Genomic DNA, 18216 nt, shown 5'->3' on the forward strand with positions numbered 1-18216 from the left:
ACGTATGGAGATAGAGTACAAGGTATATTTTGTATAAGTTTTGTTCCTTCATGTCCTGTTCCAGTCAGTGTTGGGACAGAGGAAAAAAACTTTTTTTTTTAACCTTAGGCCCTTATTTTGGAGTATGTCCAAGAAAGTTCAACATATTCTGTTTATCATCTACATAAAGCCTGAAGGAAGTCATCCAATAATAAAGGATTAGGAATCATCAAAACAGTGATATTCATCTATACAGCTCAGTCCCTGGTTGCACAATGATGTCTCGATTTTATGACCATTTTTATGATGAGTTACTATGGTAATTAAGCAAATTCATTTTCTCAAATGTCCAGTTTGGCTGGAAAGCAGCAAAAAAAAGTAAAAAATTGGGGGACACTGCAATCAATCATACATATGACCCAGTTGTCAAGTGCCTTAAATGTGATTATGTGACCATGGGGGGTGTAGATGGATACTTCCACAGTCGTAATTCTTCTGTCTTCACTGCTTACCTTAACAGTGTTGTAACCATTGCTGTTGACATTGGGTGTCACACCAGAAGCTGCCATGTATGTACTGCCAATGGTTTTAATTTTAGTGATGTATCGGAACTGGGGATCATCCAGGAGCTGTGAGAGTCAGAAATACCAATAATTATTGCAAGGATCAATAAATCAGTCAGGAAGGTAGATTTGGGGTGCTATGGAGCTGATCAGAAACGCCAAGGGCCAATTCTTGATCTTACAATGCAATCTTATACATGTAAACCCTATTAATGCAATGTATACCCAGGCACATTTATACAGGACTGCTGTTTTCTCTACCATGTGTGCCTCGTAAAAAATAGCATACAGATGCTCCACACCTCACAAAGCACATAATATAAGCAATAACTTGAAAGATGTATGCTGTCTGTGTATATGCTAGATTTGCATGCTTAAATATTTTAAATTAAGATGCCTAGAGCAAACTGACAAAAATTTATCAATGCAGTAAATGAAGATATGGCGCATTGATATTTACTCCCAAGGCTCAGAAGCACAGATTTTGAATTCACATGATCTTATCTCCTTTTTTTGAAAGGGGGTGGGGGAATTGAGGGGTAAACATTTATGATATAAAGTGCTATTTTCCTAACGTGAAGCATAACTCAAGGATAACTCTTAGAATAAGTAATTGATTTTCTTTGGGCCAACTCATCAAGAGGTTACTTTAGCTATTGATTAAAGATGACTTACCGCATCAAAATCTGAGATTATTTCATTGAGGAAGCGAAGGCACTCAATCCCACCATTGTTTACACTTTCCTCTGTATAGAAGTCAGCAAAGTTGGGGATAGAGGCAAACATAACACCAATTTCATCGTAAGACTGACTATACAACTCCTACACAAGAGGGCAAGAAAGGAGAGGAAATTAAAATAGATAAATGGTGCTACTGTATTCAGACATAATTGCCTCCATGTAATCAATTGTGCAATGCAATATACCCAATCTCATCTCATAATTTTTACATTGTCTTCTGGTTTATAGTACTGCATTCCCTTGAAGGTGGAAACAGCTAGCAGTGCCTTTATCACCTTTGGTTAATAAATCAATTGTATGCCTTCCTGGAAGAAAATTATTTTAATGGTGTTGATTAACACATTGGTTATCTCTAGTCTTGGTAACTATATGATATATACTCTGGAATATACGGAGTTGCCAACATAGGCTTGATTTAATTCTCATTTCTGAATATCAGCCCCTTAACAAAAAAAAATCCTACTTGCATACTGTTTTGTCCATGAACTTCTTGTTTACCAATATGTACCTCATCTCGTTTCTTGGAGCCAAGAAAATGGCGTGCCACATGCTCTGGCAGCATGTTGGTGACAAGAGCCTCATTCCAGCGCCGCATCTCATACACACGCTCCTTCTGGCTATGAACATCAATCTTCCATAAGAATAAAGTCCTAGCCAACTTTTCTACCTGCAATGGGGGAGGAAGAGGGAAGAAATGTCACATTAATAATGTAGTCCAAAATCCCACATTAAAATTTGATATTGTCTTTTATTCCTCGATGATACTAAAAAGCTATGTCATTACCAAGTTGAATCATTCATATACTGAATGAATCTTTTTTTTTTGAATTTTTTTATTGATTTTTAAAAACAAACATAAACAAACAAAACATAAAACATAAAAACATAAAACATCTTTTTTGAAAGCAGCTTGATCCCAGGTTACATCTCTTCGTACAGACACAAATTCAAGTTCATGCTCATTTTTATATACCATTCCATATCTTATTATCATTCTACATTTTCTATATAGCTTCTCCCCTCTTTTAACTTTCTTAATTTTTTTTAAATTTATTTCATCTCAATTCAGATCATTATACTTATATTCTTTGTCCTGTTTCAGCTGTTTATTATCTTTTCTCATTAAACAAAATTTCTCCTGTAATCACTGATTGGAGTATGACGCCTTTATATCTTTCCCCTAAAATTATAACACTTAATATAATACCTAACTTCCATTCGAATTCTGCTTAATACATTCTAAAGCTACACACTATATTTTAAAAAAGAAAAAATTATGAATATATAATTAAAACAACAATCCATACCAATTCAATTCTATCGTTAATATTAATATTCATTTAAATCTTAAACATTTTACACATTACTTTTCAAATAGGTATCATGCTTCTATGGGAACACTTATAAACTTTCCATAGTTACTTCCCCCCCCCCCCACTTCACTTATATTTTAAAACATTGTGTAATTAAAATATTCCCATTCCTTCCTAATTCAATTCTCTCATTTATTTCATTTCATTTATTTTGTTCACAAAAGTTTCACTGAATCACACTGACTATTTTATCCCACTTTTTAATAATATGTTGTTTCCAATTTTCTAACATTATTTCTAAAACAAATATAACAATACAATCTTATGTACCTTTGCAGAATCGCTTTTTCAGTTAAATTTTTACCCATTATCTCTGAATAAGTCCTGTTTCTTTACATCTTTCTCCAAACTTTTGTAGCTTCTCTTCCCTTCCTTACTCCCTTGCTTCTTCTCTCTGCCCTTTTTACCCCCTTGTCTCTCCACCTCCATTTCCTTCTTCTGTGTTCCCCTTTTCTGTTGCTTTCTTACATTATATCCACTTTTCACCTTGTTTTTCCCTTTTTTGGTTGTTTTTTTAGGTCTTAAATTCTCCATTCTCTTTCCCCACTTTCCCCTTTCTTCCCCAGATAAAGTTACTTGTTCATTAAATATGGCTTCTTCTTTGTCCCAATCTTCTTGTTGCACAGTCTTTTCTTGTAGTTTCTCGTAGGTACAGATCGCCATTTCTAAGAATTGAAAAAACTGAGCCAAAAGAGCCCTTCCCTTCTTGTTCCTCTTCTTTATATTTTTTAAATTCCATTTTCAGTTCATCCACAAGTGATGCCATTGTAAAGTTTTTTTAAACAACACCCAATTGTTTTTAATCATTCAAATATAGTTTCTAGAAGTCCCAAAGTCACCAAGCAATCCAAATACACACAAGCTGTTTCTTTTAACACTTTCTTCTTTTTTTGGGAGTGATGTATCTTTTATAAAATTTAAATTCCAGGATACCTTAGTTGTTGCTTCTTATCCCGGTCAGCCAAAACTTTCACTTCTTAACTTCCTCCTGCCCTTTCTTTTCCGGATGACTGCTTCTTTGAGGCGGCCATTTCTGACTGCCACTCTTACCGCCTTTGGGAAAGGGAGTTTAGCCAGCTGAGGAGGAAATATGCGGCTTTCCTCGACCCTTCTGGGATCTCCCCCCTCTTCACCACCTCTATGGGGTGGCTTAGCCCCAAAGCCAGCTGGCTCGGGGCGCTCCAGAGGCGAGCCCAGGCAGAAACCGCGCACAATCGCGGATTCCTGCCTGCCACCGAAGCCCTGCAAACCGGAAGTTCATTCTGAATGAATCTTATTATCTGATGACAAAAAAGTACATATGTACAGAAATATGTTCTATATTTATATATTTAATATATGTTCTAACCAAGAACAGGAACACTTTTTATGTGGGTTTTTTTTTTCTGAAGCAGTGGAATCCAGAACTGTTAGTTTTCAAAAAAAAAAAAAAAGTTGACACAGTTTATAGGAACAGAGACATCTGCCATTTGAGCTGTCCTCCGATTTGACTGGAAAGATTGCAGATTTATTAATGTAAAGGCAAGCTATGATAGATAAGGCACCCTAAAATGCTAAAATTCTGAAAAATACAGAAATACGATTACCTTAAGAGAATTTGATGGCAAACTGAGCTTCCAAGGTACCAACTGCCTAAAATAAGAAATTTAGTAAACTACTCACATGACGTGAGAAATAGTAGAAACTGAGCATCATCACCAAGATCATCACTGTCATGGAATATTTTGATGGAACTAATGAGATCCTGCAAGCAAATGAACAAGATTCACAGTTAGAAAATTTGAAAGGGTGAACTACATGTTCAGCCAAGTCATGAGATCAAGATCTTCCTGAAATCTTCACTTCAGTCTGTAAGTGGAAAGATCTATATAGAAAACAAGCACACAAGGAAAAGCAGGTCTGTCAGCTTGAGCTCTACACATAGACATACTTGAAAGAACATGCATATAGAATTGGACTGCCACATTTATAATGAGAGCACAGGTAATCTTCAATTTTAAATTGTAATGGAGCCTGGAATTTCCGATACGTCATGACAGTTGTAAGTCAAAGCACTTATGTGACAGATTCAATTTTACAACTATTTTGTAGCGATTGTAAAGCAAATGCCACATTTTTAAGTAACTCCAATGTCCACCAGTTTCCTGCAAAAAGTGTCATAAATCATAGTCACATGACTGCAGGACACTGCAAAAGATCATAAATATGAACCAGTTGCCAAGAGCCCAAATTGTGATCACACGGGATGGAAAGTTTGGAATTTCAAATGTGGGTTATAACTACCTTTTGGGAGGGGGAGGGTTGTTAGGAATATGAGTCACCTAACAGCTATTTGGGTTGGACAATATATAAACCAGGATAGACATTTTTATACTGTCTCTTTAAGAGAATCATAAAAGTGTAATTGGGTGTGGTTTCTAAAATGGCAATAAGATGGAGCCAGAAACCTGGGTTGTTTAGTCTTAGTCTCAGAAGAGAGTGTGTCTCAGTGAGTCTCTGTTTCCTTCTGTTGGAGAGTTTTGCCGTTCCTGTATTGACTGTTATTCTTGGATTTGATGTAAGTCTGATACTGAACTGTTTTTGACACTGGACTTTGTTATTGGATTATCCCTGGACTAAAAACTGACTGATCTTACCTGTGAATGATTTTGGACTGTGTTTGAGATTTGCTTAAAGTTTCTGGAATTAAAAATCTACATTTACTGTACAGTGTATCTGTGTGCTGTGTACGTATTATTCAAACACTTCTCTCAAATACGTCTCCCTGCATGCGCTCATTCTCCTAACAGGGAATTACCTCAACAAGGGTCCTTAATTTTGAATGGTCACTAAGCAACCAGTTATAAGTTAAGAATTAGCTGTAGTCTTAGAAAGAATATCTGACATGTTAATACAGCTGAATATAGTGTGCAACTCAGTTCTAACTTCATTCAACAAGCAAAGAAAGGTTGTGGAAACTTAGGAGTATTTTATGTATAGTTTCATTGCAAGTGCTGTCCAAAGGAAAAAAATGCATTGGAGGGAGCAGAAGACAAAACAAGTTTTTAGGATTCTCTGCATCCAAAGCTAATCTTCCTGAATTCATAGAACAAAACTTTGCTACCTTACTCTCCCTCTTTCTTCCATATTCTTTATTTAAAAATCCCAGGCTTTGGAACCACAGGTTCTTCATGTTGGAACCCACCTCTACATATAGACTGGGTGAAACCAGGCTCAATAGCAGTAACTGTGAGAGGGATCTTGGAGTCTTAGTGGAGAACCAGCTAAATATGAGCCAGCAGTGTGCAGCCGCCGCCAAAAAAGCTAATGCAATCCTAAATTGCATTAACAGAGGGATACAATCAAGATCAAGTGAGATACTAATACCACTCTATAAAGCCTTAGTAAAACCACACCTAGAGTCCTGCATCCAGTTTTGCTCACCACATTATAAAAAAGATGTTGAGACTCTATAAAAAGTACAGAGAAGATCAACCAGGATGATTAGGGGACTGGAGACTAAAACATATGAAGAATGGTTACAGGAACTGGGCATGGCTAATCTAGTAAAGAGAAAGACCAGGGGAGACATGATAGAGGTCTTCCAATATTTGAGGGGCTGCCACAGAGAGGAAGGGGTCAAGCTATTTTCTAAAGCGCCTGTAGGCCAAATAAGGAATAATGGATAGAAACTGAACAAGGAGAGAATTAACCTGGAAATAAGGAGAAACTTTCTGACAGTGAGAACAATCAACCAATGGAACAGTTTGCCCTCGGAAGTTGTTGGAGCGCCATCACTTGAGACTTTCAAGAAGAGATTGGATTGCCATTTGTCAGAAATGGTGTAGGGTCTCCCACTTGGGTGGGGGTTGGACTAGATGACCTACAAGGTCCCTTCCAACTCTGATTATCTGTTAGCTGTTATATATGTAATTGAATTGAATGCACTTTCTTTTACTATCTACCTGTTGTATTTTTATCCTCTCTTTTGGCAACTCAAGATGGAACATAGACAACTTCCTCTAAGACAACAATCCTGTAAAGAAGTTTGGACTTAGTGAGCAGCTAACCCAAAGTGACTCTGAAATTCCATGGTTCCTAGTTCATAACCTTTAACCACCTCACCAACAAACTAGTATCTTCACTTCTTGTAAGCTTCTTCAATGAAATTTATTATATAAATCACTTAATCTATGGAGTCTCTTCATGTTACTCTGTAAGTTCGACATCTATTGGTAATGTGACATACATTAAAATTAGTTAAATAATTTAAGAGAGCAATGAATACCAAAAGTAACAAAAAAGTGAATGAATTATTATTAACCTCTTCACTTCAGATATGGCCTAAGCCCAATATTACCCTGAACACCTTCCTATGACATTTTTGACCTCAAAAAAGCTTCTTACGTGTTCTCCTGGAATCGCTCCTGATCGTATTTGTCGAAGATCTGTTGCCAGGCCATAATGTTGACCACTCCCACTGCCCCTGTGATCATCACCATCAGAGTGAGCTTGACCATGTGGCTGACTTGCACCAGCATTATAGTTGCAATCAGTGCCAACACTGCTATGTAGCTGTAGTATTTGGGATTCTCAACACAACCACCCGGAAGCACTGCTGAAACTGTATCATTGACAGTGGTGTAATACTGCTGGCAGCTGAGCTGTTGAAACAAAAGAAGAGCGGTTAGGCTGTCCTCTGTTTTCAACACCCTTATTTTCCAGTGAAGAAAAAAAAATCCTTCTAACTAAAAGTGTAATAACTGGAGAACTATAAGATACTAGCACATGGATACAGAAAACATTAAATCTCTTGTGATCATCTAGATTTTTCCAATAGACAAATGCTATGCCTACATACCCCACCCTATGGCAAATCTTTGGTCACTCCTTAGGTGCTATATATAATACACATAAGCACTAATCATGTCATTTAGTTTCACTAATTGTCACATCCTGTTGTAGGGGCAATTATCCCTATTTCTGTTTGTAAAATACATCACTGAACAGTCTACATTTCTAGCCCACAGCTTGGTTAATGAACTCTACCCTGGTTTATTCACTTGTGATTCAGCAAAACTCTGAAAACATGTTTTGTGTTTGCTCTAATTTCTTGCAGTGTGTGTCCCTGTACTCAGACAACTAAATCTAGTGTAGAACACATATGTTTAATATTTTAAGTTACAGCCTCTCTTTCCCCTTCAACCCTTTATTTTTAGACTACATTTATTGCTGGGGGGGTGGAGGTTTCTGAAATCATGTAACTTCATACCCTAACAAGTTGAACTGGATTCATAATACCCACTGTAAAACAATCAGCAACAATAACTAATGCATCATATGCAATGCAGTATTTAGTAGTAGAGTGGTAGACAGAACAACAGAAAAAAGATTTAGGTGTGCTCACAGCAGGTGACTGCAAAATGAGTATAAACACTAGTTAGGCATCTATGAAGGCAAATAAAATTCCGGGGTGGATCACTAGAGGATTACCAGCGGGAAAAAGGATGTCCTAATCCAGGGTTGTCAAACTCATGTCATCACGTGACGTATTGCAACTTCCCGCCCCCCATGCTAAAACGGGAGTCATCGTGGCCAGAGCATAGCACATCCGGGCCGCAAATCTGACACCCCTGTCCTAGTCCCATTGTATAGGGCTTTAGTCGGGGCCCCATTTGGAAAACTATCCAGTTCTGGAGACCTCACTTTAAAAAGATATTGATAAGATTGAGTGAGTTCAGAGATGGGCAACAAAAATGGGGCAAGGTCTTAGGAGCAAAGCATTTGATAATCACATGACTACCGTTCAACAAAAATTATTTTTTTTAAAAAAAAAGATAATTAAAAAAAATAAATGTAAACAAAAGCAAAAACAACAAAAAAACCTCTCAAATACAGAGTTGATGGACCACTAAGTCTTTCTGCTGTCAGTTTTCTGTTTTTTTCTATGCATCCAACTCCTTCCCATTTGATCTATCAAAACAGTCTGTGCAAGCTCAATATGCATTACATGAAAAAAACCACCATATCACCCAAAAGGGCCTTTTAAACCATCAAAGGATAAAAATAAAATCACCACATGGCAATCTGAAGATTTGTCTAATTGATTTTTAAACCTTGGATGTTTTCTGATGGATTAACAAAACCTGGAGTGATCCTCCTTAGCAAGACTCCATTATCAACACTCCATTCCAAACATGGCCAGCAATGGATAAGAGAAGGAAAAGGCACTGCAGTAAATAATCCTTGTGCCATTTATTTTTTCAGAGAGACAGAAAGAAAAAGAAAAAAACAGCCTTCGTTCTTTTCCTCCACCCCTTTTGGAAACCTCATCCAAGTTTGCCAGCCTGGAAATAGCAGTATTTCCATATCAGTTTTAGCACAGAAGAGCTCAAGGTCTGGCCAATTATTAACAGGTACTAAAAATAATCAACTGCAGCTGGCTTTTTACTAATTTCCCTTAATGATTTCCACTGTACAACTCTTTATACACTTATCAACTCAGCCAGAAAAGAAGTTCACAGCAGGTGTCAATCACACGTCATGCTAAATGGTTTAGAGAGCTAGCTTCACTATTTCCTCCTACTTGGACCACTGGAAAGTAGAACTGGAGAAAGGACCATGGTTTTGATGTTTCAAGGTTGTTGTTTTTAATTTGCTTGGAATCTTAGAGAATTAATGAGGAGGGAGCAAAATATAAACATTAATCCTTTCTATTATCTATTAATTAAAATCTATTTTAATACTTTCTTAATTTTTTCTCACCTCCAGCTAGAAAGCTAGCAGGATGTAATGACATTAAGAAAGAAAAAATATTTTTTTTCAATCTTTGCTTACCATATCTACAATGTCAGCCATGGTTAGGATGAAAATGGCAGACATGGCCCAGGTGTTCCTGGCCCAACGAGTTCTGTCAATCCATGTGGAAAAAGACACGAGCTTTTTAGGGAAAACCTGTATTAATAAAAATGCATTATTTTGTTATTTAAATTTATTATAGCACTAATGTAACCCAGCACTAGGACAATAAGGAACACGTTAATTTCCTATGGGGAACAGGAATGGAATAAAGACAGTAACAACACCATTTTTGTATACAAAAAAAAATTGGCCTCAGTCCATAGCATCTTTAGCCATCTCCCTCTTAACAATTAATTGCATTTTCTAGAGTCATTCATTCATTGTTGTCCCAAATTCTGCCCAAAATAAGAGTCACAAGGAAAGACTTCATAGCATTTCAGTAATGGCTGGGTGGTGCTATGAAGACACTATAAATTATTAGCAGAAAAATATCCTCAGTGCCTTTTTACCACCCCGGAACTCCTGCCAGTTATAACAATTGATGATACTGTTTTCTAGATTTTGAGAAGAGAAACATAAAAAAGGAAAACTGCAATCCTTCCAAAATAAGACTATCAAACACACTGATCCTATCCATATAAACCACTGTAACTTTTTTAAAAAACTTAAGCAGTGGGCTATTTTTTCTATGGGGGGGGCTTAAGGGGTAAAATGGATGCCTTAAGCTGCTGCAAGGGAAATTTTCATTTTTGTCTCTTAAGTCCCCTCAGTTAAAACAAGCACAAAAGCTGCCCAGCAAATATGGCTGTGTCTACTCAAACTGACTTCACAATGGCACCATCCACAATCAAGATGGAAAGTCATAGAGTTGAAAATATATAAACACTTCCATACACACAATAAGAAATATAGGAGTTCTACTATTATAGCTTAAATGGAACTTGAAATAAGAAATATTTTCATAGAAACACAAATATTTCTGGTAGTATGGTGATAAAACTTTTATTTGGCATTGAAGAATGACAAAGGGTGAGATTCCTACAACAGTTAACAATTGTATGTTTTGGAGATCTTACCCTGGGAAAGATGGCAGCAAGTGAACAAAGAGTCAAGATGAGTAGAAGGATTTCGCCAACAACAAATGTCACATAATTTGCCAGCAGCCTGCAGCAGAATAGGAAATTAAAAAAAGAAACCACCAGATATAAAGAAGATCAAAGATCAGTATTTTGTTCTGATTGAAGAGGCAGTCAAATTCTCTGTTATAAAAGAATATTTTTGCACATAATTTTTGGCATTATTTTATATAATTGTTTCATTCTTCTTGCTTGCCACTTATTCCTGAAGGTTCTGGGCAGATAAGACTGACATAAAAATTACTGATTCTTCCCCCCCCCAACATACAACCCTAAATATATATTAAAACACCAACAATATAAAAATGAAAAAAATGTATGTAAATATATGTCTGCAATCACCACCTTCATGTGCCCACACACCCTCTTTCTGGACAGGACTAAACAAGTCTTCATAATTGTCTTAAAGCCCAAGAGACAAGAAGCTGACCAAATTTTTGCCAAAAGGGTTTCAAAAGAGTAGGGGCAGGTACTAAAAACACCAATTTCCAAGTAACAATCCCATAGGATCTGGAGAAAGTTGCTCCTATTTAATCTAGCTTAATGGACAGACACAAGAACAGTGGGAATATTCATTCACAAGCCAATGACCAGACAAATGTGGCTTAAGCCCATTTCAAGGAACAAACTAATAAAATGTCCCCTAATTCACATGACGGGATGGAGAAGGGAAGCATATTCAGACTTGCAAGATTCAATTAACTATTCTAATAAAAGTAGCTTTACGCCTATATGATGTTGGTTGTTTCTTCATCTGGTTTACCCTAGAGGGGTGACAGCTGCATTCTGCACTAGCTATAGCTTGCATGTAGAGAATTTTATAGGAATCCCAGTGGGAGGTGACTGACCAGGTCTTTTTGAGCCAACATTGCTTGTAATGAATAAAAAATGAACAAAAATCCTCCTAGTCCCAGTTATTATCTGCTCTTCAAACAGAAGCTGTGAGTCTTGGAATTTCCTAAATTTCAGGCCTCTGAGCTAAAAAGAATGTTCCTCAGTCATACGATCATGATCTGGGCACTTGGCAACCGGCTCACATTTACAATGGTTGCAGCATCCTAGGATTACATGATCACCATATACAACCTTCCCAACCAATTTCCCACAACCCAAATGGATAAGATGTTGTTTTTTTTTTTTTTGCTTAACTGCAGCAAAAAGATTGTAAAATTGGGTGTAGTCACATGATGCCTCATTTAATAATGAATTTTTCAGTCCCAATTGTGATCGTAAGTCAAGGACAACCTGTATTCTAACAACCCTGTTTGAAAAACGCACAGCTTCACAGATCTAGCTGTACTAACCGTGGATCAATGAAGATTTCCACCATAGCAGTAAAGAACAGGACCACACATGAACAGCTGAAAGCAGCCCCGCTCTGCTTCTCCTTTTCCACAGAGTAACGTGTCTCCATCTCAGGATCAATGAAACGCATGGATAGGCGATAGGTGGACCTGCCTTTTAGCCTGTCAGATATTTAGAACATGTTAGATATTTAGGATCCTCATCTAGGATGTATGGGATTTTTAGAATAGTAGTAAAATAATAAGCTCTCAGTCTAGTTTCACTGAGACTTCAAGAAAAATCATTATGTCTTTAACTGCCTACCATTTGGGGGGAAATATTCTGCTTGTGGACTTCCAAGGGCATCTTATTTAGCCTTAGGAGAACGTTGACTAGAAGGGCCTTTATTCTGATCCTGCATGGGTTTTTTGAACTCGTATCTTAGCAAATAGAAAGCTGCCTCATTCCAGATGAGAATGGCCAACTATCTCAGTTCTGGCATTATCTTTTTGAGGCCTCAGGAACAAAGCAGCTGTTCTGATCACTGTTACTTGTGAGGCTGCACTTGGTATGCCCCTAAGAAATTCTTTAAAATCCGCCTAGATGCTATTTAAGTCCTCATTTTATTTTGAAAAAATCCCTTATCAGCTTAAATCATGATTGAAAAGTCAGCTGGCTATGCTGTGGATGGCTTGTTCTTCAGTTTTATATAAGCATATGAGAATTAAAAGGATGTTACATTCTTTAAATGCTGTGTGAAGCTATAAATAAATAAATGAATAAATAAACATACAAACAAATAAATAAATAAATAAATGTTTATATTACAGAGACAACTAGATGATGGAAATAATTTCTGAACTAAGTAAATCAACCCAGTGATTTTCTGGATAGGGGTCTAACAGAATAAATTCACAAACATAACAAAGATAAATTGCAGCTTGAATTGTAGGATAGAGAAAAAATAGAAAGTAAATACAATAATAAAAACAACTAAAATTATTTTATTAACAATACAAAATAGCAACCAAAGCAGGACAAGGACATAAACAAGGACCTAAATTATGGTGAAAGTCTGAAATCACAGCAGTGGTGGACATTGTTGAGAATAAGTGTTATAGTCAAACTGGTAGAGGAAGAGAGAAACATTGGAATGGAGCAAAAAGCACACAATTAGCTCTAAGATGAAAGAAAAGACACATACGCCTGGATAGATTCCCTCTCCAGCAAGGCCTCATTAAGCAATTCATTGAGTTCCTGCTCATTTTCTGAAGCATCCACCACTCTCTCTGCTAAGTCACGTAAGCGAAGACGCCTTCGAGGGTTGGGAAAGGAAGGATTCACTACCTGGATAGAAAAGAAGGCAAATAAAAAGTTGTATTTCACTTTCTGCTGAAATTTAATTAAACAAGAATTTGTTTTTAAAAAAGCACAATTTTATTTATTTGTCTGTTAAATTTATTTGTTGCCTATCTTGCAGTGCAGGGTGACTCTGAGCGCTTCTTTATACCAAGTAGACTGATGGGTTTGTTCTTTGCTACCTCGTCTATTTCCCCATTCCCACCCCATCCATCCAGATTTCAGATTCAGATTAACAGAGTTGGAAGTGACCTTGTAGGTCATCTAGTCAACCCCTCTGCCCAAGCAGGAGATCTTACACCATTTCTGACAAATGGCAGTCAAATCTCTTCTTGAAAGCCTCCAGTGATGGTGCTCCCACAATTTCTGAGGGCAAGCTGTTCCATTGGTTGATTGTTCTCACTGTCTTAAAATTTCTCATTTCTAGTTTGAATCTCTCCTTGATCAGTTTCCATTCATTATTCCTTGTCTGGCCTTCAGGTGCCTTGGAAAAATAGCTTGATCCCTTCCTCTCTATGGCAGCCCCTCAGATATTGGTACACTGCTATCATGCCTCCCCTGATCCTTCTCTTCACTAAACTAGCCATGCCCAGTTCCTGTGGTTCTCTTCCTTCCCAGCCTAACTTCATCTCTATTTTTGAGCATGTGGATAGTTTTACAAAAAAAAAAAAGTTACTTACCATCCAATAAAAACATGCAATTTTCCATTTATTTTTTAAATTAAAATAACTCTTTAAAAACAAGGAACAAGGAAGGGAATGATAGTCATGTTGCCACACATGGATGACACACCAGGGACATAAGCAAAAGATATACAAAAAAGAATTGTATGATGTGTTCTGTTGAAATAGTCAGCTGAAATTAACTATTGGAAATATTGTGTGCATTTCTCAACTTTCTACTTAGATTTGGACACTTGGATGCCATTCACTTACCGACACTGCTATTTTTACTTGAATTACTACTATTTTTATTGCAGTTGTAGCTGGAGCATATACTTCTGAATGCTTAATTTGACATATTCTCCCTTGTGTGTGTCACTTTTGTCACTGTGTTGCAATTTTATACATACACACCACACACACTTTTTTTTCTGTGCAATGTCCAAAGAAAATATCTTTGCAATATTTTCTGATCTTGGAAGAGATGCCACTCAAGTTTTTTAATGTATTATACAAACTAATAAATACAAAATTTAGAAAACATTAAATACCAACTCCATTCAAAGGTGTTGTTGAAAAGGCAACTGGTATACCAAGAAAGTCCAGTTGTCTTTTCAACAGCATCTTTGGGACAATCATGAGCAGGATGACTGAGACTCTCCATAGATATCAACTCTACTACAAATACAAAGAGTACAGCAATAAAGAAAATGGAAAGAGACTAGAAATCACATTAGCATATCATGTCAAAGTCATCTTCTTTGTCCCAAAGACTAATTAAAATGTTAGCAAACAATACATATCAGCAATATTGCAGCAAATCAAGCATACAATTCTACTTCCAGTTATATATAATAACCCCTTTAGCCAATCTTTGCCTTCAAATCCACCATTCTATTGCTTGATAGATTTCAATCCTGGGAATATACTGAAGAACATCATATATATCCTTAGCAGTTGACCTAGAGTCACTTTAACATCTTGTTAATATTACCCAAAATGCCACAAAACTAGGACAAGTTCAAACCAAGTAGACTAAAGGATCAACTGTGTAATAGCTGAAATAGCAGGGTATGCAACCTATATTAAGGCTTCAATTATACATTAAGTGAATTTAGTGCTTAGTGTATACTTGCTTGATCACTTAGCAAGTATACACTGGAGTACTTAGCAATTTTACATTGGATTACTCTTATTTTAAAAACACAGGGAACTAATTCCATGGTGTTTAAGACAAACCGTCATTGATATAACTCAGCTGTAAAAGCACGCCGGGGGGGGGGGGGGGGGGGGGGGGGGGGGGGGGGGGGGGGGGGGGGGGGGGGGGGGGGGGGGGGGGGGGGGGGGGGGGGGGGGTCTCTGCATGCAAATAGTTTCTTACTATTCCCTAGGCCTAGGAGAAGTGTAACAGATGGCACAAGTCAACAAACTTGACTGAACTTTATACCAATCCTCATCAGAGGCCTAAAGACAGGCAAGTACTTATTAGAGGGCTTCTTGACACAACTCTCTCATGTTTGGAACTTTATTACAAAATTAATCTGATATTCAATGTCTTTTGTTTATTCTCCCTCCCGCACAACCTGCACCCATGAAAATGTTTTTGTTTTAATGCTGGATTTACTGCTCTTAAGCTTCCTGTTAGTTTTTATTACCTGGTTAAGGTCAACTGGTTATTGATTCCATTTTCATTTTTTAAAGATTTTATTTTTCAAAAGCATTTTAAAATGTTCATTACCCTAGAAGGATTTTAGTAATGATCACTTTTCTATCCACAAACCCCTTCCCCAATCTATGCACGTGCAAATATACATAATTTTTATGTCTATGGAGATTCTCAGTCATCCAGGTCATGGTTGTCCCAAAGGTGCTTTTTTAAGAGGCAACTGGACTTTCTGGTTTTTTTCTGAAGACGTTTCTGTTCTCAACCAAGAAACTTCATCAGCTCTTCTTCACCTCAGAACTAAAAAAGTTTCTTGGATGAGAAGTGAAACATCTTCAAAGAAAAACCAGAAAAACCAGTTGCCTCTTGAAAAAGTACCTTTGGGACATAATTTTTATGTATTACACATAAGCAGCTTTTCTTGGAACACATTTCAAGGAAGAGTTTATTTATCTTTCTCTATCCGATCTGCCCCTTTACCCTAGTATCTGATTCTTCTGCCTCATCTGGGGTTGTGCAGGTTGTATTAATGCTCCCATTGCATTCTTTGGTGTTGATCAACTGAGGTGAGTTCCCATGGGAGGATGAGACAGATAACTTCTGTAATATGAAACAAAAAGAAACAGAACAATAAAAGAAACAGAACAATGCATATAAGGCTAGGTTATCTAAATTAAGTATCCAAAAGGAGAGTTAGGCCTCTTGTCACAATGTTCTTCTTTAAATGCAGAGAAGTCCCAGTCAAAAGAACTTTTGTGTTAGAAAGAACATCCAAGTGCTTAGAATAGCCAATAGCAGCAGAAGTATCAAGATAATCAATCTGAATTAAAATCAAGCATCCATCTGACATAGTATCATGATGAAGCTAAAAGGACAAAGATAGATGAGAGCATGTTCTTCTCTTTCCTCTGATCCTAACGAAGCTGATATATAATGCCATTCTTTTCAAAGAACCCAGTGAAAGGAATACTCACCACCCCATTGATCCCATTCTTGAGTGCCTGCTTCGGTACTATTATGAGGTAGGTGGTAATCCCCTTTTCCAATAGGTATTCACATCGTGACCCACCATCTCCTGGTTCCACCTCAAATTCTCCTTTTAAGCAGTTCAAGGTGCTCTGAGAAATGTGTACACGCCTAAAAGGACCACAGAAAATGCAGTCAGCCTTAATAAAGGTGAAAAATGTGACAGCTGTTGAAGAAAAGATTGGAGAGAAGTCCAGAATTTCAAGGGCTTTCAGAATTAACACAGAATATACTACTGTCCTGAAATAAATAGAAAGTATTTTTCAGTATAACATCCCTGATAAATTTTTATTAAGAATTTTTATTCTAATAGTAAAATCTATACTAGCTAAACTGAAAGAAAGAAAGAAAGAAAGAAAGAAAGAAAGAAAGAAAGAAAGAAAGAAAGAAAGAAAGAAAGAAAGAAAGAAAGAAAGAAAGAAAGAAAGAAAGGAAAAAGTGCAAGGAAAAAGAAAAAGGAGAAATAATAAAGAGACAAGAAATATACAAAGAAATTCCTTCCAAATTTCACCACCAGTAACACATTTAGAGAGACTTCATCACTTCCAGAGTTACAATTATCTCTTCATCTATCATTCAGTCCATATCTATAGAGAAATCCATAAAACAGTATTTTCAATTTTGGTGTCAGCAGGAAAAGGCTGCCAGTAAAAGGCTGCCAGTAGTATGTAACAACGTATCTTCTTTTAATTTTACTACCAGTTCTGTGGGTGTGGCTTGGTGGGCATGGCAGGAGAAGGATACTGCAAAAAAACCTGCTGAATACCACCTCTGCTTTAACCTTTTTAGACTTTTTAGATGTTTTTTGTGTCATATATGTGTGTGTATCTGGGTATATCTATAATGGTGATGTTTTGAGAACTGAATGCAATGAAATTTAATTTTAATGTATTAGTGTACATTTAAAGCAACAATAAAGTTTCTATTCTATTCTTTTCTATTTTAACCTTGATCAAATACACAATTTTATATTTCTTCCTTTTACTTCTAATAGTCTCAGTATTAGTTCATTCAAAGATTTTCATAGGATTTGATTTCTCTTCATTTCTTCTTTATCTGTCAGTCCTCCTAGGTAAACCAGGCAGGAAAACATGACAAGATGAACTAATTCTACTTTGCTATAAGGCTATATTAACAGAATCCTCCAAGTCTGAAAGTACAAACTTTCCACTGTCACTTTTAACTGCTTCATCCATTAAGGTGGGTCGTTCTTTTCTGACTATGAAGTTCTAATTGTCTAATTGTTTCCTAGCCAGTATCTCTTCCACTCACATAGTGGAATGTATAAATGACACCCACAAATCTCACTCATTTTCCCATCACAAAGAATTTTTCAGGTCTTTAATAAACCTCTTTTATAAATCCCATAAGAAAAAAAAATATCCAGGTGACTTTCTTGGTTTTTCATTTATATTTCCATTTTGACTTTTAAAACATTAGCAGGGTTTTGTTTTTGTTTTTATATATTCAGTGAGACATCCATTTCCGTCATTTTTTAGCCTGCCATTTGTAAATCCCCTTTCAGTACCATTTCTATTTTGTCAGATAAAGTTGTTCCATTTCTATCATTTCTTCAGTAATATCTTTTTGACGTCTATTCATAGAGTCAAACATCATGACTGACACTGTTGATATTATAGCCGCTAATTT

At 36.6% G+C, this 18216-nt stretch overlaps 1 protein-coding gene across 3 annotated transcripts in view; it reads right to left on the reverse strand.

Annotated features, from left to right (window-relative positions):
* ADCY3 (adenylate cyclase 3) overlaps window positions 1-18216 on the reverse strand; it is a 69739-nt gene that overhangs the window by 4339 nt on the left and 47184 nt on the right. For all 3 annotated transcript variants that reach the window (XM_087960187.1, XM_026671514.2, XM_026671515.2), the window contains 11 exons: window positions 16515-16677; window positions 16021-16140; window positions 13061-13203; window positions 11877-12038; window positions 10513-10600; window positions 9473-9589; window positions 7043-7299; window positions 4319-4400; window positions 1792-1950; window positions 1218-1364; window positions 492-608 (listed from right to left, as the gene is read on the reverse strand). In XM_087960187.1, coding sequence (XP_087816313.1) covers window positions 492-608; window positions 1218-1364; window positions 1792-1950; window positions 4319-4400; window positions 7043-7299; window positions 9473-9589; window positions 10513-10600; window positions 11877-12038; window positions 13061-13203; window positions 16021-16140; window positions 16515-16677 — 1555 coding nt within the window. The remainder of the gene's footprint in view (window positions 1-491; window positions 609-1217; window positions 1365-1791; window positions 1951-4318; window positions 4401-7042; window positions 7300-9472; window positions 9590-10512; window positions 10601-11876; window positions 12039-13060; window positions 13204-16020; window positions 16141-16514; window positions 16678-18216) is intronic.

Source organism: Notechis scutatus, chromosome 1, assembly GCF_049901735.1.
Source record: "Notechis scutatus isolate UNSWTSFEM ecotype Mainland chromosome 1, rNotScu1.2, whole genome shotgun sequence".
Lineage (NCBI taxonomy): Eukaryota > Metazoa > Chordata > Lepidosauria > Squamata > Elapidae > Notechis > Notechis scutatus.